The sequence below is a fragment of the Eschrichtius robustus genome, chromosome 3 (assembly GCF_028021215.1).
Source record: "Eschrichtius robustus isolate mEscRob2 chromosome 3, mEscRob2.pri, whole genome shotgun sequence".
Classification (NCBI taxonomy): Eukaryota; Metazoa; Chordata; class Mammalia; order Artiodactyla; family Eschrichtiidae; genus Eschrichtius; species Eschrichtius robustus.
Window position 1 is genome coordinate 150,317,489 of NC_090826.1, and position 25,179 is coordinate 150,342,667.

The window sequence follows — 25,179 nt, forward strand, 5'->3', positions numbered from 1 at the left end:
GAATCTCCCCAAATATCCTTCCCTTAAGGACCTGTAACAGTGGTGTATTCCACCTACATTATCTCATTAATCTACATTAATCATATGCTTTTTGGTTACAAGTTACAGAAACCTAACCAAACTGGATTGTCAATAAGTGAAGGATCTGAGATTTAACTCTACTTGCAAGCAACAAATTAGCCTGACACAGTTTCATGGATGCTGGCAGAAGACATGAGACTCTTAGGTCAGAGACGAAGGACTTTCTCGCTCATAGCAATAAAAGTAGCCAGAGCATTTGTGCCGTTTCCCTGAGCCCCAGATCCCACAATGCGATGTGAAGAGGGCCAGGTGATGCCTGCACATGCAGTGGTTATGTTATAGGAGATAAGCCCCAGACATAGGAATCTAAATATTTTATAACGGGCGGTAAGCCTGCCTGACCTTTGCCCCAGAGAGAGAGATTATTTTTATTATACTGGACAGTAATCAAATACCCTCTACTTTGGAGAAAGACACTATCTCCATCTTCCAAAGGTGTTTGCTATACAAATATTCTTGGAAAGACAGCCTGGAACAAAAGCAGTCAGTATATGTGCTCAAAAGACATGCAGAAACACAAGAGAGCCCTGGAGAATTATGTGAACTGAGTAAAGAACAGAGGCTCCTATTATTGAAAAGTACACGTATATGTTGGCTTCAAGATCTCCTGGAAATCAGGAGCTTGGGATTAACATACACATGCTACTATATATAAAACAGATAACCAACAAGGACCTACTGTATAGCACAGGGAACTCTACTGAATATTCTGCAATAACCTATGTGGGAAAAAAAATCTGAAAAAATATGTATAACTGAATCACTTTGCTGTACACCTGAAACTAACGCAACATTGTAAATCAAATATACTCCAATAAAATTTTTTAAAAAAAGAATATGTTGCAGTGGGTTGTCTCAAAATACTACCTCCAAAATACAGTTTCCAACATGCAGTTCTGCTTTCCTCAGAGTCGGCTTCCCTCTCTACTTGGCTCTCCACTGGTGACAGCAAGAGGGCTGCCAGCAGCTCCAGCCCAATATTCTGACACCTCTGCAACAGAAGAGAGCTTTCTCCTCCCTGACAGTTCCAACAAAAACTCTGGAATTGCACCACGTGGGGAGACGGACCATACTGATGGGCCAGTCCTGCTCACGTGTTGACCCCTAGATCTCAGTACGACATAGACTGAGAGTGGGGTAACAGAGATTTGTTACCAAAGAATGCGGAGCAAGTGTTGAACAAGCAAAACTGCAGCTTTTCCCTACACTGCTCTCGAAATACCCTCGAGACAACAAATCTCACATGTGTACTTCTGTGAAATTAAGCATCATTTCTTTTCACAGACAGATTCTTATTTTAATAAGACTAGCAGTATGTCCAAATTGCTATTTTATAATCAAATTTCTTGAGAAAGAAGCTATTGCAGTGGCACAGTGGTGCCACATCCAGTGGTGGATGTTCTGTGTAATAGCAAGTGTTATTCAATCGTGCCGTGGTGGGCTAAATAATGTCTCCTCCAAGGATGGCCGTGTCCTAATCCCTGGAACTCATGCAAGTTAGCTTACCTGGCTTTGCAGGGACTTTGCAGGTGTGATCAAGTTAAAGATCTTGAAATGGGAAGATTATCCTGGATTATCCAGGTGAGCTCAATAATCATAAGGGTCCTTATAGGAGAGACACAGGAGGAGTTAGAAAGTGGGCAATGCGATGATGGGAGCAGAAAAACAAGACAGAGCGGAGGAGATTCTACAATAGCCAGGACACGGAAACAACCTAAATGTTCATCGACAGATGAATGGATAAAGAAGATGCGGTACATATATACAATGGAACATTATTCAGCCATAAAAAGGAACGAAATTGGGTCATTTGTAGAGATGTGGATGGACCTAGAGACTGTCATACAGAGTGAAGTAAGTCAGAAAGAGAAAAACAAATATCGTATATTAACGCACATATGTGGAATCTAGAAAAATGGTACAGATGAACCTATTTCCAGGGCAGGAATAGAGACGCAGACGTAGAGAATGAACACGTGGACACCGGGGCGGGAAGGGGAGGGTGGGACGAATTGGGAGATTATATGTCAATACATATATACACTACCATGTGTAAAATAGATAGCTAGTGGGAACGTGCTGTATAGCACAGGGAGCTCAGCTTGGTGCTTTGTGATGACCTAGATGGGTGGGATGGGGCGGGGGGAGGGAGGTCCCAGAGGGAGGGGATATATGTATATGTATGGCTGATTCACTTCATTGTACAGCAGAAACTAACACAACATTGTAAAGCAATTATACTCAAATAAAAAATAAAATTAAAAAAGAAAGATGCTTACACTGCTGGCTTTGAAGAGGAAGAAGGTAAGCCATGAGCCAAGGGATGTAGCTGGCCTCCAGAAGCTGGAAAAGGCAAAGAAACAAATTCTCCCCTAGAGTTTCCAGAAGGGACCAGTCTTGCCAACATCTTGAGTTTAGCCCAGCGAGACTGATTGCAGACTTCTGACCTCCAGAACAGTAAGAGATAAAATTGTGCCCTTTGAAGTCATTAAGTTCATAATAATTTGTTACAGTGGCCACAGGAAACTAATGCGAGTGGCAGCATAAAGCAAGTGGTCACTGCCCGGTGCGCTGGTAAACAGAAACAAACTCAAGGATGGGGTCTACTGCACAAAAGAATCTGCTCCCAAAGCTGAGACACCTGAGAATGATGACTCTTGCTAGATTTTCCCTTCTGTTACAAAAATGTTACTGAATTCCAAATTAAATATTGTTAACTTTTAACACTTTAAAAAAATGTTCAGTAATGACCTGAGGAGAACGTTTGCTGAAAAGGGTCTCCAGCGCGTGTGATAAACATTTCAGACAGCCAGGGCACTCCCCTTTCACTGTCAGCTGGCATTCACTGGCACGGCTGGTGCTGAGCTATTTCTGCACCCACTGGTAATATAATAACAACTGTGATAAGCAGTCAAATAAATTAATAGTATAAATTCCAGGATGTGTGTTCATTTCAGAAATCCCACGTGATTTCCTGGTTTGAACCTTAGAGTACAGACTTGGGAATCCTGCTACAGATAGCCTCTTATATATTGAACACATACCAGGTTTAATTAGAGGATAAAGGGAACTTATTTAAATTTTTAAAATTATTTTGGTTTGATTTTAATTTGTAACATGCTTTTTTTTCCTATTGAGAAATAACTAACATATAATTATGGAGCTATAATTGACATGTAATATTGTATTAGTTTAAGGTGTACAATATAATGATTTGATTGCAATATGCTTTTGAATATCACACTGCATATATATGATTGGGGGCCAATGAGAGGTAGAGACTTCGAATCAGTAAAAATCAAAATTATTTTCTTTTTATTTGATGAACTGTGTCTAACCATACTATTCTTTACTTGATATTCTATTTAAAGACACTTTAAAATGTTCCCAAATTCCATAAAACTCTTTTCAAATGAATTTGCAAAAACTCCTAGTTAACAGCAAAAAGTTTCACACAACCTCACAGAAAGCAGGACTTAAATGCACGATGATTCAAACTCCTTTCTAGATATTTTAGAAATTCTCTCAGCTTTAACATAACCCCAGGCACACTTCTGGAGAAGAACTCCCACTCTCTGTTTCTCACGTCCTATGCCTAGTGACTTGTGCTGAAATACTTTTAGGAAAACTGATGCCCACGACATCTGGGTGACCATGTGGCACAGACTAAAGAAGAAACCAAGGCATCTGAAAGTCTTGAAATTCAGATTCCAAGAATGGTCTGTAATGGTGTGTAATGTGGACCAATGTGCAACCATAGATAAATTACTTCACCTATATCTACGTATCAACTTCACCGCCAATACAATGGGTGGGAAGCTCCTGCTCCTCAAATTCTTCTAGAACTTGCAGAGGATCCAGTGGGGCAGAAGCAGAATCAATCAGAGCAATGAAAACTCCATTGCAAGGTAAGGGCTAGTGAAGAGGGTGAAATAAGTAATCACAAAGAAGGTGCCTGAGACACTGACATCTGCCTTCTGTCTTCCCTCATCAAAGATGAAATTTTAGTCCCAAGAATGTAATGAGATGTGAGGGGAATGAGTTTCTATTTAACCACAGCCTTTAGGAATTTCCAGTGCAACACCCCAATTCAGCTTTAAATAAAATGCCTGTCCAGAGCCATCTGAGTCAGGAGATGACTGAACCGCCTGGTCAAGCTAGTAATCAGGGAGAAAATATACTGTCTCCTTTCTCAGCTAGAGATAGCAAGCAAATACGGGGAGTGTAAAGGTTCTGACCTGCATAAGAAAATTGCTAGCTCCTCTCTCATTGCAATCTGGTGGGAAAACAACCCAATTCTCCTCGCCTTGACACAGGGTCAGGAGCTCAGTGTTGAGACGGAGTTTGCCAACCTAGATCAGGCAACAAGAAGAAGGGAAAACAAACACGTGTGTGTGTGTGTGTGTGTGTGTGTGTGTGTGTAAGAGAGATGAGGAGTCAGGCAGGAGAATGGTTGATGGATACCATGTCTCTACCACCTCCAACAGATGCAGGATCTGGGGCTCTACCACTTAGGAAATGATTAGGTTCCTTTTTGACAAAATCCATGCCTTCTGTTGACTAGATGGATTTTTCAGAAGGAACACGACCCTGCACCCAAACAACACTATAAAGCTCTCAGCCCCCTCAAGGCCAGATATATTCCCAGTGCATACCCATCCCCACTGACTGCCTTTTCTCCCCACTGTCCCAGGACGACAGAGCACTGCAAGGATGCTTGAGACACAGATTTGGAGATTTGGAGTTATAATGCATTGATATTTTTGAGTTACAGAGCAGTCATCAACTGCTTGTTCAAGAAATTAACTTACACTTCAATGTCGAGATTTTAAGGCAGACATGAGAAAGCTCCTTCCAACAACAAATCCTTTTCAGAGCCACAGAGTTACGTAAGAAGCAACCTGTGTTTGCCTCTGCAAAGCATGACACAGCAGGGTCCCTCTTAGAGCAGGCTTAGGGACCAAATCCCCAGCCACAGCCTTCTCAGATCCCTAGACCCAGCTAAGTTCCTTTAAATTCATATATAATAGGCTTAAACAGTCACACTCCTCAAGCTGCTTGAAGTAAATTTCAATAGTAAAAGTTGGGGGATTTTTTTTAAAGGCAAAGATTCTTTATTCTCCCCTGAATTAACTGAACATTACTTTTCCAATCTCTGCAGCAGAGATAACACTGTGTGACATGTACCAGACCCCCAGAAAGCCACTCAGCATTTCCATCCTGTGGCTGGCATTGTCCACTTTTCTGGACAGCTAGGCAGAGTGCACAGCAGAAAGGGAAGGATCTGGTTTTACAGCCTCACATCACCAACCCCTTTGAGACCAGGATAGAGATATTTACATAAGGTAAATATTGAGATATTTACTAAAACAAGCTTTGTAGCTTAAAGCAAACAAATCCATGTCTAAAGCAGTGAACTGGAGTCAGGGAGACAAGGCAACTCCTCCAGGCTAATCATGAGACACTTCCAGAGACACCAGTGATACCGGGAAAAGGCTCCCTAAGGATTAATGAGGCTGTCCTTTAAGGCCTGTGTGTATCCACATCCCATTCTCCGTGGGGCACTGGTAATCTCCTCCATAATCCCTGTCCTCCTTGGACACCTTGGAAGTCTGTGGTGCTACCAGCTCCTCTCTGTCACTGCAAGTCCCAGCCCATCAAGGCACAAAGGGACAAGGGTGGTTACCCTTGGAGGAAGAGTTACCTTCCCATGAAACCTGGAAATCTAGAGACTGAGCTTAACCGCTCTCCGTTCCCCCCAGTCAGACCTCCTGGCTCACTCCATCGCATTTTCCTCCATGTGTAGAGATGGGTCTTGGAAAAACAGGTCCTGATCACGTGGCCGAAGGAAGAGGCCAGAGACAAGCAGGGTGTCTAAGTCCTGGCTCATCCATCAGCAGCTAGAGGTACAGCACAACAGTCCCTTATCTGAAACCTTTGGAGCCAGACGATTTTCAGAATTCAGATTTTTTTTATTTTAGAAAGCTAATATGACACCCCCAGCCGCGTCTGAGGAAGCATCCTATAAACTCAATAATACTTTTTTGTACCAAAACATGAATATTCATACTAATCTTCTATCAGGTCAATCAGATTCGTTATGAAAAGAAATCTAGAGTTCTCAAGGATGGTGGATTTGGCACCATCTGGTTCACTTTCCTCCAAGAGATATCTAAATTCAATCACTCAGGGATAAAAGACCTGCAGCGGGGAACAAACGAGGTAACCACCAAAACCCCAGGAAACCTTCCCTGACTGAGGGCACCCATGGGACAGAGCAGCTGAGATGGGACCAGGCTGATGTGAATAATCAATCTCTGACATAGAAAATGCCTTCTAAGCTGAGCTTCCCTGGCCTCAGAACCCAGAGAGAAACGATTCCAGAGCCCTCCATATTCAGAGAATCATTCGCTCGGGACTCCAGCACCTGGCTCCAAGGAGGACACAGGTGTATCCAGTTGTAGATCATAATAGGACCCACAGAGCAGAAGTAGACCAGATATTTCAGAGCCCCAATCCCCACTCCCCCGTGTGCCTGATGTTAGCTCCACCAGGTACAGGGCAAATCACACTTTGACCTTCATGTCTTTGAGAAGCAGAAAGAACATCTTACAGCTGCTATCTTTCCTCTGCCCCTTTAAATGCCAGCATCGCCAGGTTTTACCTCCCACCTGTCTCTTCCCACTCTGTGCATGCTGCTCGGCGAACTGTATCCACTCCCACGGCCTCACCCACCACCTCCACGCCCTGTCTCGCAGTCATTCTGTCCCATCCTCCTCCCCAACGCCAGGTCACATTTTTAACTGCCTCTTGGGTGCCTCCAGCCGGTTGCCTCTTGTGCCCTGTCCTGCCGTGCCATAGCCTACGGTACCTGTGTGCTTCCCCACATCTCCCTGAACTGCATTTAGGGTTCTGACATGACTGGTTCTGGCCAAGGGAATGTGGGCAGAAACATCGAGTGTCACTTCTGGCGGGGGTGTTTAGTACCTGGTGAACCTGTCCCTGTGTTCTCTTCTCCTCCGTAATGCCGGGACAAGGTGAAGAATCAAAACAGAAACAGTCTAGGTCCTGGAATCACTGCTTAGAAAAAAAACACTGGACCTTCACTGAACTGTGAGAGGAATACGCTTCTACGGGGAAAAATTGCTGAGAGTTTGGGATGGTCTGACGTAGCCACTAGTGTTCAATACCCCCATGCGCCTGCCTTCTTCATCTAGCAAGTTCCTCCTTCTTGCTCAAAGCTCCAATTCAGATGTCGCCTCCTCTGTGAAATTCAACTTCCACGGGAAGGCCAGCCCTCCACGCTGTGACGTCCAGCAATCCCGTATGCCTTTGGCACAGCAATTATCTGACTCTATTGACACGTTTGCATGTCTGGCTCCCACATTTGTGCTTCTTTCTCCACCCTTGTCTTCTCAGCGCCTTACAAGTAGCAAACACCCGCTGTGGTTATTTACTGAAGCAAAGATTAGAGTCTTCTTGCTCATGTGACCAGCAAAGCCCAAGTCAGCATTTTCCAGAGTCATCGTGTTCTTTGCACTGTGCTAGGCATGGTGGGAGGAGGCAAGAAAGGTTGACATTGTGTTGCCCACTTCAAGGAGGATTCTTTTATCTTTAGGTCCTCTGCACCCCATTACCTCCCATCTTTTTTTTTTTTTTTTTTTGGCTGTGTTGGGTCTTTGTTGCTGTGCGTGGGCTTTCTCTAGTTGCAGCGAGCGGGGGCTACTCTTCGTTGCGGTGTGCGGGCTTCTCACTGCGGTGGCTTCTCTTGTTGCGGAGCAGGGGCTCTAGGTGCATGGGCTTCAGTAGTTGTGGTGCATGGGCTCAGTAGTTGCGGCGCACGGGCTTAGTTGCTCTGCGGCATGTGGGATTTTCCCGGACCAGGGCTCGAACCCGTGTGCCCTGCCCTGGCAGGTGGATTTTTTTTTTTTAATTAATTTATTTATTTATTTTTGGCTGCGTTGGGTCTTCGTTGCTGTGTGCGGGCTTTCTCTAGTTGTGTTGACAGGCTTCTCATTGTAGTGGTTTCTCTTGTTGCGGAGCAGGGGCTCTAGGCGCATGGGCTTAAGTAGTTGTGGTGCGTGGGCTCAGTAGCTGTGGCTCACGGGCCCTAGAGCGCAGGCTCAGTAGTTGTGGCACCCGGGCTTAGTTGCTCCGCGGCATGTGGGATCTTCCTGGACCAGGGCTCGAACCCGTGTCTCCTGCATCGGCAGGCGGATTCTTAAACACTGCGCCACCAAGACAGTCCACCTCCCATCTTTATTAAAGGGCAGCTTCCACTTAAAAAAGTACCTGGTCTTTTCAGGAACTATCAGCTAAAACATTTCTCAGAAAGCAAGATCAAAGGGGTACTGTAGTGACAAGATGAAAGCAGAACAGAGCTCTCTCATGGTCCCTTTGAGCCTGGCTCACCTAAGCCTGCCACAGTTTAGATTCATGACCTGGCACCCTGGGATCATGCAGCTGTGTTGGGGTTATTTCTGTTGTTAAAAGGGCTGCAGCCAAAGCATCGCTGGCTTGTCGGGGACCCAGCTGTAGAGGTAACAGCCTAGCCATGACCATTACCACTTGGCAAAACTTCCGAAACCAAAAACACAAAACCAGGTCACTGGTCAGGGAAACGGAACAAGGGACCTTGGCTCTGAACACACAGTGAACTTGCTGAATAATGTGCTCTGTGAGTAGCTCCCATTCTCCCAGTACTCTTAGGACGTGACGTAACTCTCAGTTCTAGCCCAAAGGAAATGATGCCCATAAATAAATGATGACCAATTATTAATGCAGTGCAATTACTAATGCAATTTTACCTGCTGCAGGTGTGACTTTGCTGTGGACATGGAGACATACATGACATTAAACACATGTACATTAAACATCAGGTTGGTTGCTGATGCTGGCAAGCCAGTGTTCAGAAAAAAAACATCCACAACAAAGAGGTGCGGCAAACCAGGCACCATGCCCATAGCAGCAGCACAATGGGGCTTCTAGAACATTCTCCTGGTAGGACATTCAGAGTAGTAAGTGGAACAAGGTAAGACTCTACAGTATAGTGAAGGCTGATCTAAAGATAGCAGGGAAGATTAGGAAAAATCCAAAAATTGGAGAGGTAACTTAGTAGAAGGGAATGAGAGAGTTCGGGAGATTTGGGATGGTACACTTTGATGATGAGTATCACACACGGCAGATAAAATGTACATCAAAATAGGGAACAGTTGAAACCACAGCTAAACAGAGGACTTTGCTCCTGGCTGGTATTTTTATCGGTCACACAGCATGCATAGAGCAAGGAATGCCTCCCCGCCGTCACATACGTGATACCAGCTGCACAAATGCGGAAAACAAGAAATTGTCTGAAAACAGCAACTTACCTTGTATGAAGATCCTATTCCAGTAGATTTTCCCGACTTGATTGCCCCCAAGAAACACCAGGTTGGACAGGATCAGCATGGAGGTGGAACAAGATGCAAGGGCAGCATGGAATCGACGGCGAGCTTGTGGGGAGAGGAACTGGGCCTATGGGGAAAAGGTAGAAGGCATCTCATCACAAGGGTGGAAAAAATCGGGCTGAGACTTCACGCAGCCTCTCTCTGTTACCAGCTCAGGATGCCTCCCTGCAGAGCCTGAGGTAGGTTGATATTTAAAAAGCTCTCAAAACTTCTATTCCTGCAAGATGCTCATTCTGGTCTAAGGAACGAAGTGACACGCTCCCAAGTTGCTATTTCCTACTGCCAAAATGGGCTTCCCTCTGACATGTGTAACACAAGCACCGAACCTAGTTAGGATCTAGCTGAAATGTCTCCACACGCTTTCTGCACATAAATCTACACGTCCAAGAACTGTTTAGACTCCTCTCCATGATAACAAGCACAACTCTATGTAATGAGGTCAAGCTCAGGGCGATCTTCTGGGCCAGTTATCTTGACCCTGGGAAGCACCCCCATAAATCTGACCCACTATTAGAAGGAATCCCATTAAAAGGGTTCAGGAGAATCAGTACAAGCCAACCCCCTTCCTGGAATCAGAGCTCAGGGTACATGCCCCACCGAGAGTGAACTTGTAGCAGCATCAGAGAAGGTCAGCTTATCACAGCGCCTGAAATATGCAGGAACCGGAGAGATGTTTTCCAGTAATGATGATAAAAAATTCTGCTCGTCCATCCAAGGTCTTCACTGCACTTTTCCTCCCCTTTTAATATTTTCTCAGGGATTTCATAAATTAAACAAAGCGTTTATTTCTCAGCGTTGATCATTCTGGTGCCCTACTGAGTGAGATCACAATGCTGTGTCTGGAGTGCGTGCGCCCCATCAGTACGTGCACAGGGAATGTCCTTCGGGACTGCAGATTCAGAATGAGAACGAGCTATGGCTCAACCCAGGGTTTCTGACAAATACCTCAGCCTAATCCAAAGACACAGAAAAGAGGGATTTCCCTGGTGGTCCAGTGGTTAAGAATCCGCCTTCCAATGCAGAGGACACGGGTTCGATTCCTGGTCGGGGAACTAAGATCTCACATGCTGCGGGGCAACTAAGCCCGTGCGCTGCAACTAGAGAGCCCGCGGGCTGCAACGAAAAGATCCCGCGTGCCGCAGAAAGACCCGACGCAGCCAAATAAATAATAAATAAATATTTTTAAAGATTTAAACAAAAAAACAAAGACATAGAAGAGAGAGCGAGCAGAGGTTCTAGAGATCATTCCTGAATATCTTCCTAAAGCCTGCACATCTCTTGGGGTCACTTGAATCTTGATTTCAGCTGTGCTCCAGTTACAAACAGAATTCTGAATTAACAGGCAAAAAGGACTAAGCTAGAGGGTGAGTCTCAAATAGGAGATTTACTTATTCCTGGTGACCCTACTCTGGATCATCTGTGGCTACTCTGTAAGCCTTGGTCAGTGTCCTCTGAAAGCCTAGAGAAATGAATTCCTGATCCCCTCCCCGTTTCTCCCCTGCCAGTCTCAGGTCTGGTCTGTAGGCTCAGATATACCTGCTACCCTATAGCTTCCCATCCATGGCTCTCTCCTCCAGCATCATTTTGGAGCATGGGTTTTACTGCCACCATATGTGAGAGTGTGGCTTTCTCATGGATAAGCTGTGTGTAGCAGGCAGTGACTAAGTCGTCTGCCTGCACACGGTTGTTCTGGAAAGCTCTCAAGTGATGCTGACATGCCCCTGGTTAGAGGCCACTAGACAAGATGACCTCTAGTCTCTCCCCCTCCTCTGAGAGGCCACAAGCATGCACAGGGGATGCTGCCAAACAAGACCAGATAAGAGATAACTACACAGCATAAAAACTGGTAATGAAAGAGAAATAGGGATGAAGCAGGATTGAAATTCAGCACTCTTCACCTCTGAGAATAAGGAGACATTAATCTGCCAGTTTCTGCATTTTCCAGCAGAGGAAGATACTTTCTGAGTGTTACTGACTCAATTAGCAGTGACTCAGGAGGTGGGGTGAGAGGAAGCAGGGGGATAGGGGGAAAAATCCACAATGATAAATCAAGAAAATATGAACTGTTGTAATTGACATAAATGTGCCCAAATAATTCTCTCCAGGTACAGGGGTCACTGATAACACATTTGATTTCTAAGGAACGTGAGGAACTTCTGTTCAAACCCTATCAGTCTTCCCTAACCTTATATCCTGTTAGGGGAGTTCAAAGACCCCATTGATCTTTCCCTTTTTAATGTCAATTACAGAGAGCGCACATTGCTTGGTTAAAGCTCAAAGTGGTTCTCCTTTTGTGGGAAATGATTACAATTATTAAATAATCAACACAGAGATAAGGAGAGAGGAAAACACTGCTTGCGTGGGGTTGCTAAGCGGGGCTGTGGTGCCGGGTTACCTGGTACAGGGCGAGGGCCGGGCTACAGGGGGAGGCAAAGCTGGGGGGAAAGAGGCAGAGCAAGGGAAGAGATGCAGGGGAGAGTGAGGGCTGGAAGCATGGGGATCCTCTCTCCAGAACCTGAGGCCCTGGTTCCTACTGCTCTTCCTTTGATTCTCTGATTACCCCAGTATCTCTCTCAGCTACATGACTCAATAAATTCCTATTTCTGCTCAGGAAAAACAGAAGTCAGAATAAGAGCAAATACAAAGGAGCCTCTGATCTCAGAGACAGGAGGGAAGATCTAAAATGTGAAATGACCGACTACAAGTCAATCTTTAGAAATAGTTAATTTATTTTTTAAAAAAATTAGCAAGAATGTTAAAGGCACAGGCTGTTGGAATCAATAGGCTAGAAAGACTTAAGGAGAAATCAAGATGCTCATAGGCAATTCTTGATTATCTGCCCCCGACCCCGGGGTGAGTGGGTGGAAGACAAAATAGATGATGATAAAGAAAATCCAAAAACCTAATTTTAACTAATAGCCCCATCCTCTGAACTGACAAAATTAGCCTTGCCAACACGCAGCAAACTTGACAGAACATTGTGTCTCTTCATTGTGAATCAGTGGGAAGGCAGAATGATGGGCCAGAAGGAAGGAAAAAGAGGACCTGTCTGGATAATCCACAGGAGGGTAATAATTAATAGCAAAGGGGATGGAAGTCTTGGCTGCAACTCGTCTTTCCTCTTTGGGTTCCCTCGCCTCATTGTAGAAGGTGACAGATTTGACATCAGGGATTTCTTTCTATCTTGGGAACCATCTGGCCTTAGTCACTGGTTTACAGGAACTCTAGAGGTAAGCACCAAATTCAGGGTTCCCAGGAGAAAAAAAATGCCATCTGGGCAAGGCTGGAAGATCCCTTGGCCCAGCCAACTCTGTCAATAAATATGACTTTCTGAGCCTCTAGGGCCACAGGGCCAAAATTCCCACTTTAAACACTTTGTATCTTTTGCACTGTCTCTTCTGAAGTCCTATTGCAATTACTGTCATCACTCCTGTGGTCCTTCACATCTAGGATGCAGGTTGTTCATGTGCAGGATCAAGCCCCACATGTTAGTCACCCATCCTCATGGCTCAGGTGCTTGAAAGGTTGAGGAATTGTAAACCAGATAGGGAGAAAAAAAAAATCATTGTGCAATGAAGAGCCATCAGGTATTTTCACACCACCAACTTGATCAGATAAGGCACTGATTAGTAAACAGATTTTCATTCTCATTAACATGACTACATGAGGATAAAAAAGAGCCCTGGTCTGGTCATGGTCTCTTCCCAGAGGATAGATGAGTCTGTGGCCATCCAATATTCTGGCAGCAAAAAAAAAAAAACTGGGAGTGGCACTGTACCCCAGGGGATGTTTGGAAATTTGCTGGACATTCTTCATTGTCCCAAGGACAACACAATTGCCAGGAGGTAACTGTGGCATTTGACGGGCCAGGGATTATAAACATACTGCAATGTGTGGGATAGAACCGTCCTGCCCAAAATGTCAACAGCGCCCTCTTGAGAAAGGATCAAAGGTTTTCTTCTACTTTCATTATAGAGCTAACTTCTCTCTCGGCGCATGGGGCACAGAACCTCCCTTTCTCTCTCATTAGGAGCAATGGCAAAAACATGCCCCTTTCCCCCTGGGGCCCAGAAAAATGCATCCCAGGGCAGGGAAAGCGTTCTTTTATAGTGTCCCAGTGCTAGGCCCCCTCGCCTCCCCCCCACTACCACCTGGTATCACATTTGAGAGAGGAGGAGCCACTTGTGTCCCCAGTTATGTTCAGGCAAGACGCAGCAACCGCCTCACCCTCACAGCCCTGCAACCTGGAGGAGAAAGGAAGAATGGGAGGCCGAGCACGCTGGAAAGCACCACTTTGTTCCCCTGCAGGGGTGACCAGTGTTCTCGCACAGACTCTTAACTCATGCGACAGGTCGGGGCAGTTTCTCTCCATGTTAGTGTCGATATAACCCACTCTTCAGGCCCAAGGGCAGGTACCCCCTAATTCCTCTGGGTGAGCTCGCTGTCTCTGAAAGAAGAAACAAAAGCTGGTGTGTGGAAATGCTATAACTAACAGTTTAGCGACGGCTCTAAACTTCCCTCTAAGACACTAACTCCAAAGGTGAGGCATGTAACCCAAACAAAGGAAACCTGGGGCTGAACTAAACGTCTGTCAGAAGAGTTTGCAGTTCCTGCTGCGAGGTGTCTGCAAGTGTGTTTATTCACATCTCCATGGCAACCCCTCTATCTTTTCCAGTCAACATCCTGTCCTTGGAAATCACAGGACTGGCCAGGCAAACAAGCCAGGGCCTGGGGGGTGCGGTCCACGGAATCTGGGTCAGAAGTGATGCTCAGAGTGGCCATGGGGGGGTGAGAGGCAGATGGTGTGGTGGGGCTGCAGGTGGCTGTGCTCCGGGGGCCCTGCACTTGTCCACGGAGGGCCTGCACGTGGGGCCAAGACAGGAGGAGGGGACGGGCTGAGCATCTGGGGGAGCATATGGGCCGGAGGAACGGCTGCTGGAGACAGTGACAAAGGCTTGGCAAGTGGGACCTGATGCTGTTTATTTTTAAGTGGGGGAGAAGCTAAAAAAAGAAACTGGGTGGGTTTGAGCAGCTGGACACAGTTCTTCCATATAATCACTGAAGTTTTTCATTTTCTAATAAAAACACTAACCAGAGGGAAAGAGAGGATAAACAAGGACATGGCAACGGGAGAGACTAGTGCAGACCAGGGAGAGCAAATGAGGGGTGGACACCCCACAGGCCACAAAGATGAGACCAAAGACAACAAAAGAAACAATTAGAGCTCTTGTGAAAGAGAAGGGTGGTCGGAGTGAAACGCTCGGCGTCAGGAGGACCCAAACCCCAAAGTCATTCCAGTGTCCCTGTCCCATCTCTGTAGCAACCTGCCAGGACACTGCTCCCCTTGCTTCCTTTCTCAAGGCACTTGGGTCATTTCCACTTAGAAGTCTGTGTTTTACCAGTTACCCATCTCTCTCATGTTCCCACCAGCATGGTAAGTTCCTGAAGGACAGCGTGGCCTGTTCTTCAATCTGTATCACCCAAGGCCCACGCATACTCTGTGTGAGCTCAATAATTATCTTACACCTGTTCCTCCCTTTTCCCTACGTAAGTTACGGAATCTCCTGACTTCCTTACTATTCCATCCCCGTGCTATATCCAAGCCAAATGAATACATGAAGGCACTCAGAAAGCAACACTTCCTTCCCCCTTGTACATGTGTGGAGCATCAAAAACTCTCTGGGCAATGAAGTTAAATTTTTCAATCTCTGTTTGCTACTGTGATCTAAGCAATGCATGCTCCTAAGAGAGAGTCAGATACCTGCAGGGATGAAGGCAAAGCCGGTTTTGCTTAAACGGAACAGTTACCTGCTCCATGGTTTAGAAGTCCAGTTCAGTTAAAAACAGCAGAGGCTAGAACTGAGGATCCAAATCCACGCAGCATATGAAGAAATTTCAGACCACTTTCAAATAACTAAGCAAACAGCTGTCTCCCGTTACATTTAGAAAGCTTAAGCCGTATATCAAGTGCCTGGGGTCCTGCTAAAAATCCTGGAATGGCCGACAGAACCGTGTCACCCTGTGTTTTTACTTTTCCACTACCACGGACCCACCTCCAGTCTGTACGTCTCTGCTCTGGATCTCGCAGAAGCCTCTTTCTTAACTGGCATGCTCTACTCTGGCCTTTATCCCTCTAGTTCATCAAGCACACTGACTATGACTCTCCATTATGCAAAGTATTTTAGCGGTTTTTCGTTGCTTACGGACGAAAGTCGAAACTGGGAAGGCACTTTACAATCAGAGCCCATTCCACTTTCCAACCTTAACTCCTACCACTCTTTATCAATGGTATAGCTCTATTCACTGCTCTCCAAACATAACATGCACTTTTACATCTCTGTGCCTCTGTACAAGCTGTTTTCTCTACTTTGAATGGACAGCTATATATGGAGCAATTCCCTGTGAAAGAAATCGGTAAAATATAAGAAAGTATCAAACAGAAATCATAGAGCTGAAGAATACAATAACTGAGCTGAAAAATTCAATAGAAGGGTTCAACAGTTCAACAACAAACTAGATCAAGCAGAAGAACAGATCAGCAAACTCAAAGACAGGGCAGTGGACTTCATCTAATCAGAGGAACCAAAAAAAAAAAAAAAAGAATGAAAATGAGTGAAGATAGCTTAAGGGACTTATAGATGCCATCAAGCAGACCAATGTATTATGGGGGTCCCAGAAGGAAAAGAGAGAAAGAGGCAGAGCACTTATTCACAGAAATAACGGCTAAAAACTTCCCTAACCTGGGGAAATAAACAAACATCTGTATCTAGGAAGCCCAAACAGTACCAAATAAGATAAATCTAAAGAGACCCACACAAAGACACAGTATAATTAAACTGTGAAAAGTTAAAGACAGAGAGGACCTTAAAAGCAGCAAGAGAAAGCAACTTGTTATGTACAAGTGAACTCCCATAAGACTATCAGCATATTTTTCAACAAGAATTTTGTAGGCCAGAAGGAGCAGCATAATATATTCAGATTGCTGAAAGAAAAACACTGCCAACCAAGAATACTCTACCTGGCAAAGTTGTCCTTCTGAATTGAAGGAGAGATAAAGAGTTTTCCAGAACAAAAACCAAAAAAAGCTGAAGGAATTCATCACCACTAGACCAGCCTTACAAGAAATGTTAAAGGGATTTTTTTCAAGTTGAAACAAAAGGATGCTAATTAGTAACAGGAAAACATGTGAAAGTGTAAAGCCTAATGGTAATGGTGAATATATAGTTAAATTCAGAGTACTCTAATGTTGTAATTGTGGTGGGTAAATCACTTATAACTCTAGCATAAAGGTTAAAAGCAAAAAGTTTTAAAGATAACTACAAGTACAATAATTTGTTAATGAATACACAATGTAAAAAATGTAAATTGTGACATCAAAAACATAAAATGTGTGGAGTGGAAGTGTAAAAACCTAGAGCTTTTGTATGCATTTGAAGTTAACTTGTTATCAGCATAAAATAGACTGTTACAAGTATAAGATGTTTTATGAAAGCATAATGGCAACCACAAAGCAAAAACCTACAGTAGATATACAAAGATAAGGGAATCAAAGCATACCACTACAGAAAATCATCATATCACAAAGGAATAGAGCAAAAGAGGAACCAAAACACAAAGGAATTACAAAACAAACAGAAAACAATTAACAAAATGGCACTAGTAAGTTCATATCTATCAATAATTACTTTAAATGTAAAGGAACTAAATTATCCAATCAAAAGGCACATAGTGACTAAATGGATTAAAAAACAAGATCCAACTATACGATGCCTACAAGAGACTCAATTTAGCTTTGAGGACACACATAGTGAAGGGATGGAAAAAGATATTTCATGAAAATGTAAACCAAAGAAGGCTGGGGTAGTTAAACTCTTCAACAAATGGTGCTAAGAAAACAGGATATCCACATGCAAAGCAGTGCATTTGAACCCTCACTTTATACCAGATACAAAAATTAAGTTGATGAATCAAAAATCTAAACATCAGGGCTTCCCTGGTGGCGCAGTGGTTGAGAATCTGCCTGCCAATGCAGGGGACACGGGTTCGAGCCCTGGTCTGGGAAGATCCCACATGCCGCGGAGCAACTGGGCCCGTGAGCCACAACTACTGAGCCTGAGCGTCTGGAGCCTCTGCTCCGCAACAAGAGAGGCCGCGATAGTGAGAGGCCCGCGCACCGCGATGAAGAGTGGCCCCCACTCGCTGCAACTGGAGAAAGCCCTCACACAGAAACAAAGACCCAACACAGCCAAAAATAAAAATAATTAATGAATAATAAATAAAAAATTTAAAAAAATAATCTAAACATCAGGGACTTCCCTGGTGGTCCAGTGGTTAAGACTCCACGCTTCAAATACAGGGGGCGCAGGTTCGATCCCTGGTCTGGGAACTAAGATCCCACATGCTGCGTGGTGCAGCCAAAAAAAAAAAAAATCTAAACATCAGAATTGAAACTATAAAACTCTTAGAAGAAAACATAGGAAAAAAATTTCATGATATTGGATTTATCAATGACTTCCTGGATAGGACACCAAAAGCACAGGCAACAAAAGTAAAAATAGATAAATTGCACTTCACCAAAATTAAAAACTCTCGTGCATCAAAGGACACTATCAACAGAGTGAAAAGGCAACCCAAAGAATGAGAGAAAATATTTAGAATCACATATCAATAAGGGATTAATATCCAGAATATATAAAGGATTCTGACAACAGAAAAACAACCCAATTCAAAAATGGGTAAAGGGCTTGAATAGATATTTATCCAGTGAAGATATACAAACGGTCAATAAGTACATGAAAAGATGCTCAATATCACTATTCATTATGGAAATGCAAATCAAAACCACAATGAGCCACATGAACCACACCTTTACACCTACTAAAATGGCTATAATCAAAAATAGAAAATAAGTGTTGATGAGGATGTGGAAAAACTGAATCCTTGTGCATTGCCAGTGAGAATGCAAAATGGTGTAGCCATTGCGGAAAACAGTATGGCAGTTCCTCAAAAATTAAAAATAGAATTATCACATAATGCAGCAACCCACTTCTAGGTATATATTCAAAAGAAATGAAAGCAGGGACAGAACAGATATTTGTATACCAATGTTCATAGCAGTATTATTCACAATAGACAAAAGATAGAAACAACCCTAATGTCCATTGATGGATAAATGTGTAAGCAAACTATGGTACATATGTAGAATGGAAATACTGCTCAGCCTTAGAAAGAAAGGAAATTCTGACAGACACTGCAACATGGATGAATCATGAAGACGTTAGGCTCAGTTATAATCATAACACAGAAGGGAAAATATTGCACAATTCCACTTGTATACAGTACCTAGAATAGTCAAACTCATAGAAAAAGAAAGTAAAATAGTGGTTTCCAGGGATTAGGGGGAAGAGGTAATAGGAGTCATTGTTTAGTAGGCACAGAGTTTCAATCTGGGATGATAAAAACATTCTGGAGACTGATGGTGGTGACAGTTGCACAACAATGTGAATGTATTTAATGACTCTGAATTTTACATGTAAAAGTGGTTAAACTGGTAAATTTTCTGTTATGTATGTTTTATCACAAGAATTATTAGGCCTTGTCTAATAGACAGATCTGCTGAAGAGCGAATACATGCAATTTTCATACACATGTGGGCCATAATCAAACTGAACATGTACTAAGCCAGGAAAGGAATATAAGTACATTTTAAAAATTTATCATGAAGTTTATGCTCACCAACACAAAAATTAGCAAAAATTAACACACCAGTAAATTACTTTAAATTTCATTCATTTTAGCTAAAAGTTTTTATTGCAGGAACAATAAAATGGATAAACTGTGGCAATTGTGATCAATTAAGAAAATAAGGTGAAATAACAAGAGGAAATAATATATAGGACATTTAAAAATCTTTGGAGAGTATACAGCAATATATTTGGAAACCTAGATAAAAGATAATTTACCTAGAAAATTTAAACTACCTAAAACTCTCATAGAAAAAGTAGGAAGACTAAAAAAAAAAAACCATAAACATAGAAGAATTGAAACAGTGGTCAAAGCTCTATGCTCAAAGAAAAACTGCCCAGATGTTCTTAATGAGCAAGTTCTACCAGATGGTCAAGAAACAGATAATTTCCATATCACAGGAACTGTTTCAGAGGGTAGAAAACCATGGGAAGCTTCCACTCATTTGATGATGCCAGCATAACTCTGATACCAAAGTCATAAAAAGCCAAAACAAGAAAAGAAAACCAGAAGTCAATCTTTGTTCCAGAAATTACCTTAAAAATTCTAAATTAAATAGCTGCAAATCAAATACAGGAATGGTTCAAAGAATACTCTAGATCAAGTAAGATTTATCCCAGGAACGGAAGGATGATTCAACATTAAAAACATCAGATGTAACTCATGGGATTAAATAATTAAAGCAGAATAATCATATGATCACTCAATAGATGCCAAAAAAGTAAGCTTTTTTAAGTTGATAAAGAGGGTATGTCAAAAACCCAGAGAAAATATTCCCACTAGCTTCAAGAAAAAGACATTTTTTTTCTCTATCATTCAAAACTGTACCAAAGGACCAAGTATAGTGAAACAATTAAATGCAGCAAGAGTTAAAATTGTTGGCAAAAACATAACTGTCATTATTTGTACATGATATGACCATCAATCTAGAAAATTCAAAAGAAACAACCAACAAATCACTAGAGCTAAAAAAAGACTTAGAGTAGATGCAAAATGATCAACTCAAAACAAAAATCAATACCTTTCCTACACAATAGCAATAATTCAAAAAGAAATGCAAGAGGGAAGAGATATGGGAACATATGTATATGTATAATTGATTCACTGTGTTATAAAGCAGAAACTAACACACCATTGTAAAGCAATTATACTCCAGTAAAGATGTTAAAAAAAAATATTGTTGCGAAGCGTTAAGAAAGTGAAAGCAATATGCATATTGAAGCAACAGAATCATGGAACTTACTTGTGTATGGAAACTCACTGTTCTTAGAATAATAATAAAAGAAAATCTAAAACCTTAAAAAAAAAAAAAGAAAAAGAAATGCACAAGACTTCTAAGAAATGATGAAACTTTATGTAAGAACTTAAAGGAAGACTTGAATAAATAACTATTCAAGGCTGGGAAGACTCAGCATTACAGACATGTCAACTCTACTCAAAGATACAATTCAAAGCAAATCTAATAAATTCCAATATACATACCGAAGGGAGTTTTGAGAAACTTCACTTTTGAGGAATTCTAAGATTCATATAGAAGAAGCAATGTGCAAAAATAGCCAATGTAACCCCGAAAAAGAACAAAAAGGAGCACAGGACTTTCCTTACTGGGAATCAAGACATTCAAAAGTCTAATATTTTAAACAGGACTAATTAAATAGATCAATGCAACAGAAAAGAGAGCCCAAAAATGAACCCGTGTGTATTTGGATATTTACAATATATTAAATGTGATCTTTCAGTGAGGGAAAGATCACTGAATAAAACAATTTTAAAATGTAGAAAGCATTCTTGCTGCAGGCCATACAAAAACAGGCAGCAGACCAGATTTGGTCCCTGGGCCATCCTTTGCCAACTCCTGCTCTATTCTATTCTTGGTATTGCCCTAAAGAAACACTTTATGAACAAGGAGGCATGAACAGGCAATGTACTGCAGCTGCATTTGCAAAAGAAAAAAAAAAAAAAAATGAGAGGCAACCTAAATTTTCAATAGAATAATTTTCAACAATAGAATAAATCAATTATCACATATCCATATTATGTCCAGTTATGCAGATCTACATACTCTAATATAGAAACATCTTCAAAACATAACATGAGGAGGGAAAAAAGTGAAAAGTTAAAAATATTTATACATTTCTAAACCACACACACACACATATATGTACATACAAAGTATGAAAGCTATGCAAGGCTACACTGCAATCTGATAACAATGGCTACCTTTCATGGGAGGAAAGTGAACAAGGTGTGTCTGTTTGGGTGATGAGTGTCTTAGAGGAACTTCAGCCTTATCTGCATTTTTTTCAAGATCACATGGTCATAAATGACTTCATAAATTATAAAGAATAAAAGAATAAAAAAAGGAAATCTAGGAATCTTTCCACTAAATGACCCTAGAGCCTGGCCACCTCCCCTGAGTATAGAGAGTCAAGGCACATGGGTGGAAAGATGGAATACAGACGACCATCACACCCAAGTCGTGGCTGCTCATGGCACTGGGGTCCTCCCTCTCTAAGCAGCACTGAGGTCCATTGGGACTATTAAATAAGCCTAGGATGTCACAGCTATGGCCTCAGCTATATCCTGTTCAAACACTGAAACAACAGCTTAGGGCAAGGCCTGCTTTTAAAGCAAACTTGACATTTAAAAATCTAAAACTGACAAACAGGTAAAGCATTCCAAAATAATTCACCAAATGATGGCACAGAAAACTCTTCTAGTGACATTCAGTTAAACATAGTAGATGAGACATCTCTGCTCCCTTCACAAGCCCCATTAAAATGAAAAGTAAACATTTGGAAAGGTATAAATCCACAGACAAAGAATGGAAGAGAAGTGAACAGCAAGTGAGCAAAGTCAAACCATCTTTATAAGATAGAAAGCAGATGAATGAATTAGCAGAGCTGAGATACCTGAATACTACTAGATGCCAAAGAGAAGAAAAGTCACTCATATACCAGGTCCCCAGAAGTCCCAGGCATTAGAGATACCATATACTACAGATGACAACAGTAAACCATGGAGGAAAAAATCAGAGATTGGTTAAAAACCTGGGTAATGAGCATATGGACCACAAGGATAAAGATCCTTCTTTCTCCCCATCCCCACCCCCGCCCATGATGAAGTTATTTTTTCCATAAATAAACTGCGTCAAAGAGATTCTAAAGTCAGGGAAAATCAGCACAATGACATTTCAGAATTACCAAAGGTATCTGCATTAAGCTTCCAGACAGAAAAACAGATTACATACAAGGAATCAAGAATTAAATGGCATTTCTCAACAGTAAAGCTAAAAACTAGAAGACAAATAATATCTTGAAAATTTTCAGGAGAAATTACTATTCAACCTAAAATTCAGTGCTCAGATAATCAATTAAATGTGAGGGTAGAATAAAGAGAGTTCTAGAAATACTAGGTCTCAAAAAAAAAAAAAAGTATCACCCATGATCCCTTTCTAAGGAAGCTACTAAAGGATGTGCTCGAGCAAATCAAAGGGAGGGGGAAAAACAAGGAGATCTGGGGCCCAAGACACAGAGATTCAGCCTAGGAGAGAAGAAAGGGCACATGTCAGGACAACAGCCATAGAGCAGATCTGAAGAGAAATAATCCAGATGGGAAGGGAGGATGGAAGGTCTTCAAGAAATATTCTCCAGATAAAGAAAACTGACAGATTACCAGAGACACCTGACCACATGGAAAATAAAACACTATTCTGAGGGATTTTCCAATTTTATTAGGGAGTTTGGAAAGAAGTGATGACAGTAAACCAATTAATCAAACATAATAGGCAAGGCAATTCTTAATCTGAGTTGGGGAAATGGTTGACTAAGAAAGAAAATGCAATTATAGTACATTAACTGGTTTGGCAGGGAGCCACACTTAACATAGTGATGATAATGTGAACTGAGTTCTGATTTAACAAAAGGGAGAGATATTATTAAATTAGGAGGAGAAGTGGGGAGTACGTCTAAGAGGCTAAAACCTCATGTAGAAATTACTTAATATTTATAATCCATAAGTGAAGAATAATAGAATACACTTTAAAAAGACAGAGGTAAATATCAGAAACAACTAAGAGAATTGAAAGTTGTGGTGGGATGAATTGGGAGATTTTGATTGACATATATACACTAATATGTGTAAAATAGATAACTAATTACGTGCTGTATAAAAAATAAATAAAATAAAATTCAAAAAAAAGTTGTTGCTAATGGCGATAAGAACATAAGAGCGGGAGGAATGGAGACAGCTCTTCTATTTATTTATCTAAATGAAGGCTTGTGTAATATTTGACTTTTGAACCATGAACATATATTTTTTAAACTTTCTGGGTTTTGGTATTTTGCACTGTAAAATAGGGATAATGATGATACTTACCTATCAAGCTACTATTAAAATCACACGAGATAATGCAGTAAAAGTGCTTTGGGGAGCATTCTCACTTCTCTTGGACCAATTTTTCAGAAGAGTTATTCCACAGACAAGTTGTGTGGAGCCACACTTAAAACACAAGTTGTCTAAGAACTGAAGGCTGTTTTGTCGATTCATTGAATGCCAAATGTGCACAAGCAGCAAGGAGATGGGACGTGGATGAGTAATCTAAGTGGCTTGGGTTTATCACGCAAGACTCCTAGTCTGCAATCAAGGAGGCTTGAATAGATCATGAGTAACTGGATTTGACTTCTTTCTATCAAACTAACCATCTGTTCTTAGAAAGATTACTTATACATTCCTCATCTCTAGGTTCCTCATCTGTAAAACTGGAGGTAGTAACACTGACCTGAAGGGTTGTTGTGATGGGTAAATAATATAACGAACATGAAAGACCTTTGTGCAGTGTCTGGCTCAGTTCCTTCTACAGTACAGGATGGCAGTTACAATAGTCGCACATCCGTCTGCTCCTGAGAATGACAACTTTAACTTTCAATTTCTAACATAACCTAAGCATCCAGGGTCAGCTAAGCAAAACCAGAGGGTAAGTCCACCCTCTTCCCTTTTCTCTCAATAACCTTTGATTAGACAACAATACTTATTCACTGTAGACAAGGATGAAAATATAAATGAGCAAAAACAAGAAAACATGCAACATAAATAATCCCACCAATGACGTTTTAGTGTATAACCTTCCATACGCTTTTCTATGTTTAAATTTCTAAATAAAATGAATTTTTATTTTACCTGTTATTTCTCATTCTTCATTTTCATCTTCTCACAGTGAAATTATTTCAACATCATCACTTTCAATAGCTGCATAGTTGGCTTGCCAGATGTCCTGCACCATTTATATTATACTCTTTCCTGTCACCCTTCAGGGGCTACACAGTGGCCGTTCCAACACTCATTCTGGCCTATTGAGTGGATTACAGGGTTGACACCAGAGCAGAAAGCAAGAGCCACCTTAAATTGTGTGTTTCAATACATGTTGGTGATCAACAGTACATTGATTCCAACCCAGCTCATCTCAAATAAGGCCAGCAGCTGCTTGATATGCTTTTTAAAGCAACATTTATTTCTAGGCTTTGGAAGGAAAGTGAGATATTTTGGAAGTTCTGCGCATTTCTGACTTCTCAGAGATTTAAAAATGAATAGATAGACAAAGTTTTACTGAGCTCTGCCCACCAGAGCAACAGCCAGCTCTATCCACCACCAGTCCCTCCCATCAGGAAACTTGCACAAGCCTCTTAGATAGCCTCATCCACCAGAGGGCAGACAGCAGAAGCAAGAAGAACTACAATCCTGCAGCCTGTGGAACAAAAGCCACATTCACAGAAAGACAGACAAGATGAAAAGGCAGAGGGCTATGTACCAGATGAACAAGATAAAACCCCAGAAAAACAACTAAATGAAGTGGAGATAGGAAATCTTCCAGAAAAAGAATTCTGAAAAATGATAGTGAAGATGATCCAGG

General features: G+C 41.9%; 1 protein-coding gene across 7 annotated transcripts in view; it reads right to left on the bottom strand.

Annotated features, from left to right (window-relative positions):
• Positions 1 to 25,179, bottom strand: part of HHAT (hedgehog acyltransferase) — a 353,787-nt gene that overhangs the window by 43,803 nt on the left and 284,805 nt on the right. For all 7 annotated transcript variants that reach the window (XM_068538433.1, XM_068538438.1, XM_068538437.1 and 4 more), the window contains one exon: positions 9,450 to 9,594. In XM_068538433.1, the coding sequence (XP_068394534.1) occupies positions 9,450 to 9,594 (145 nt within the window). The remainder of the gene's footprint in view (positions 1 to 9,449; positions 9,595 to 25,179) is intronic.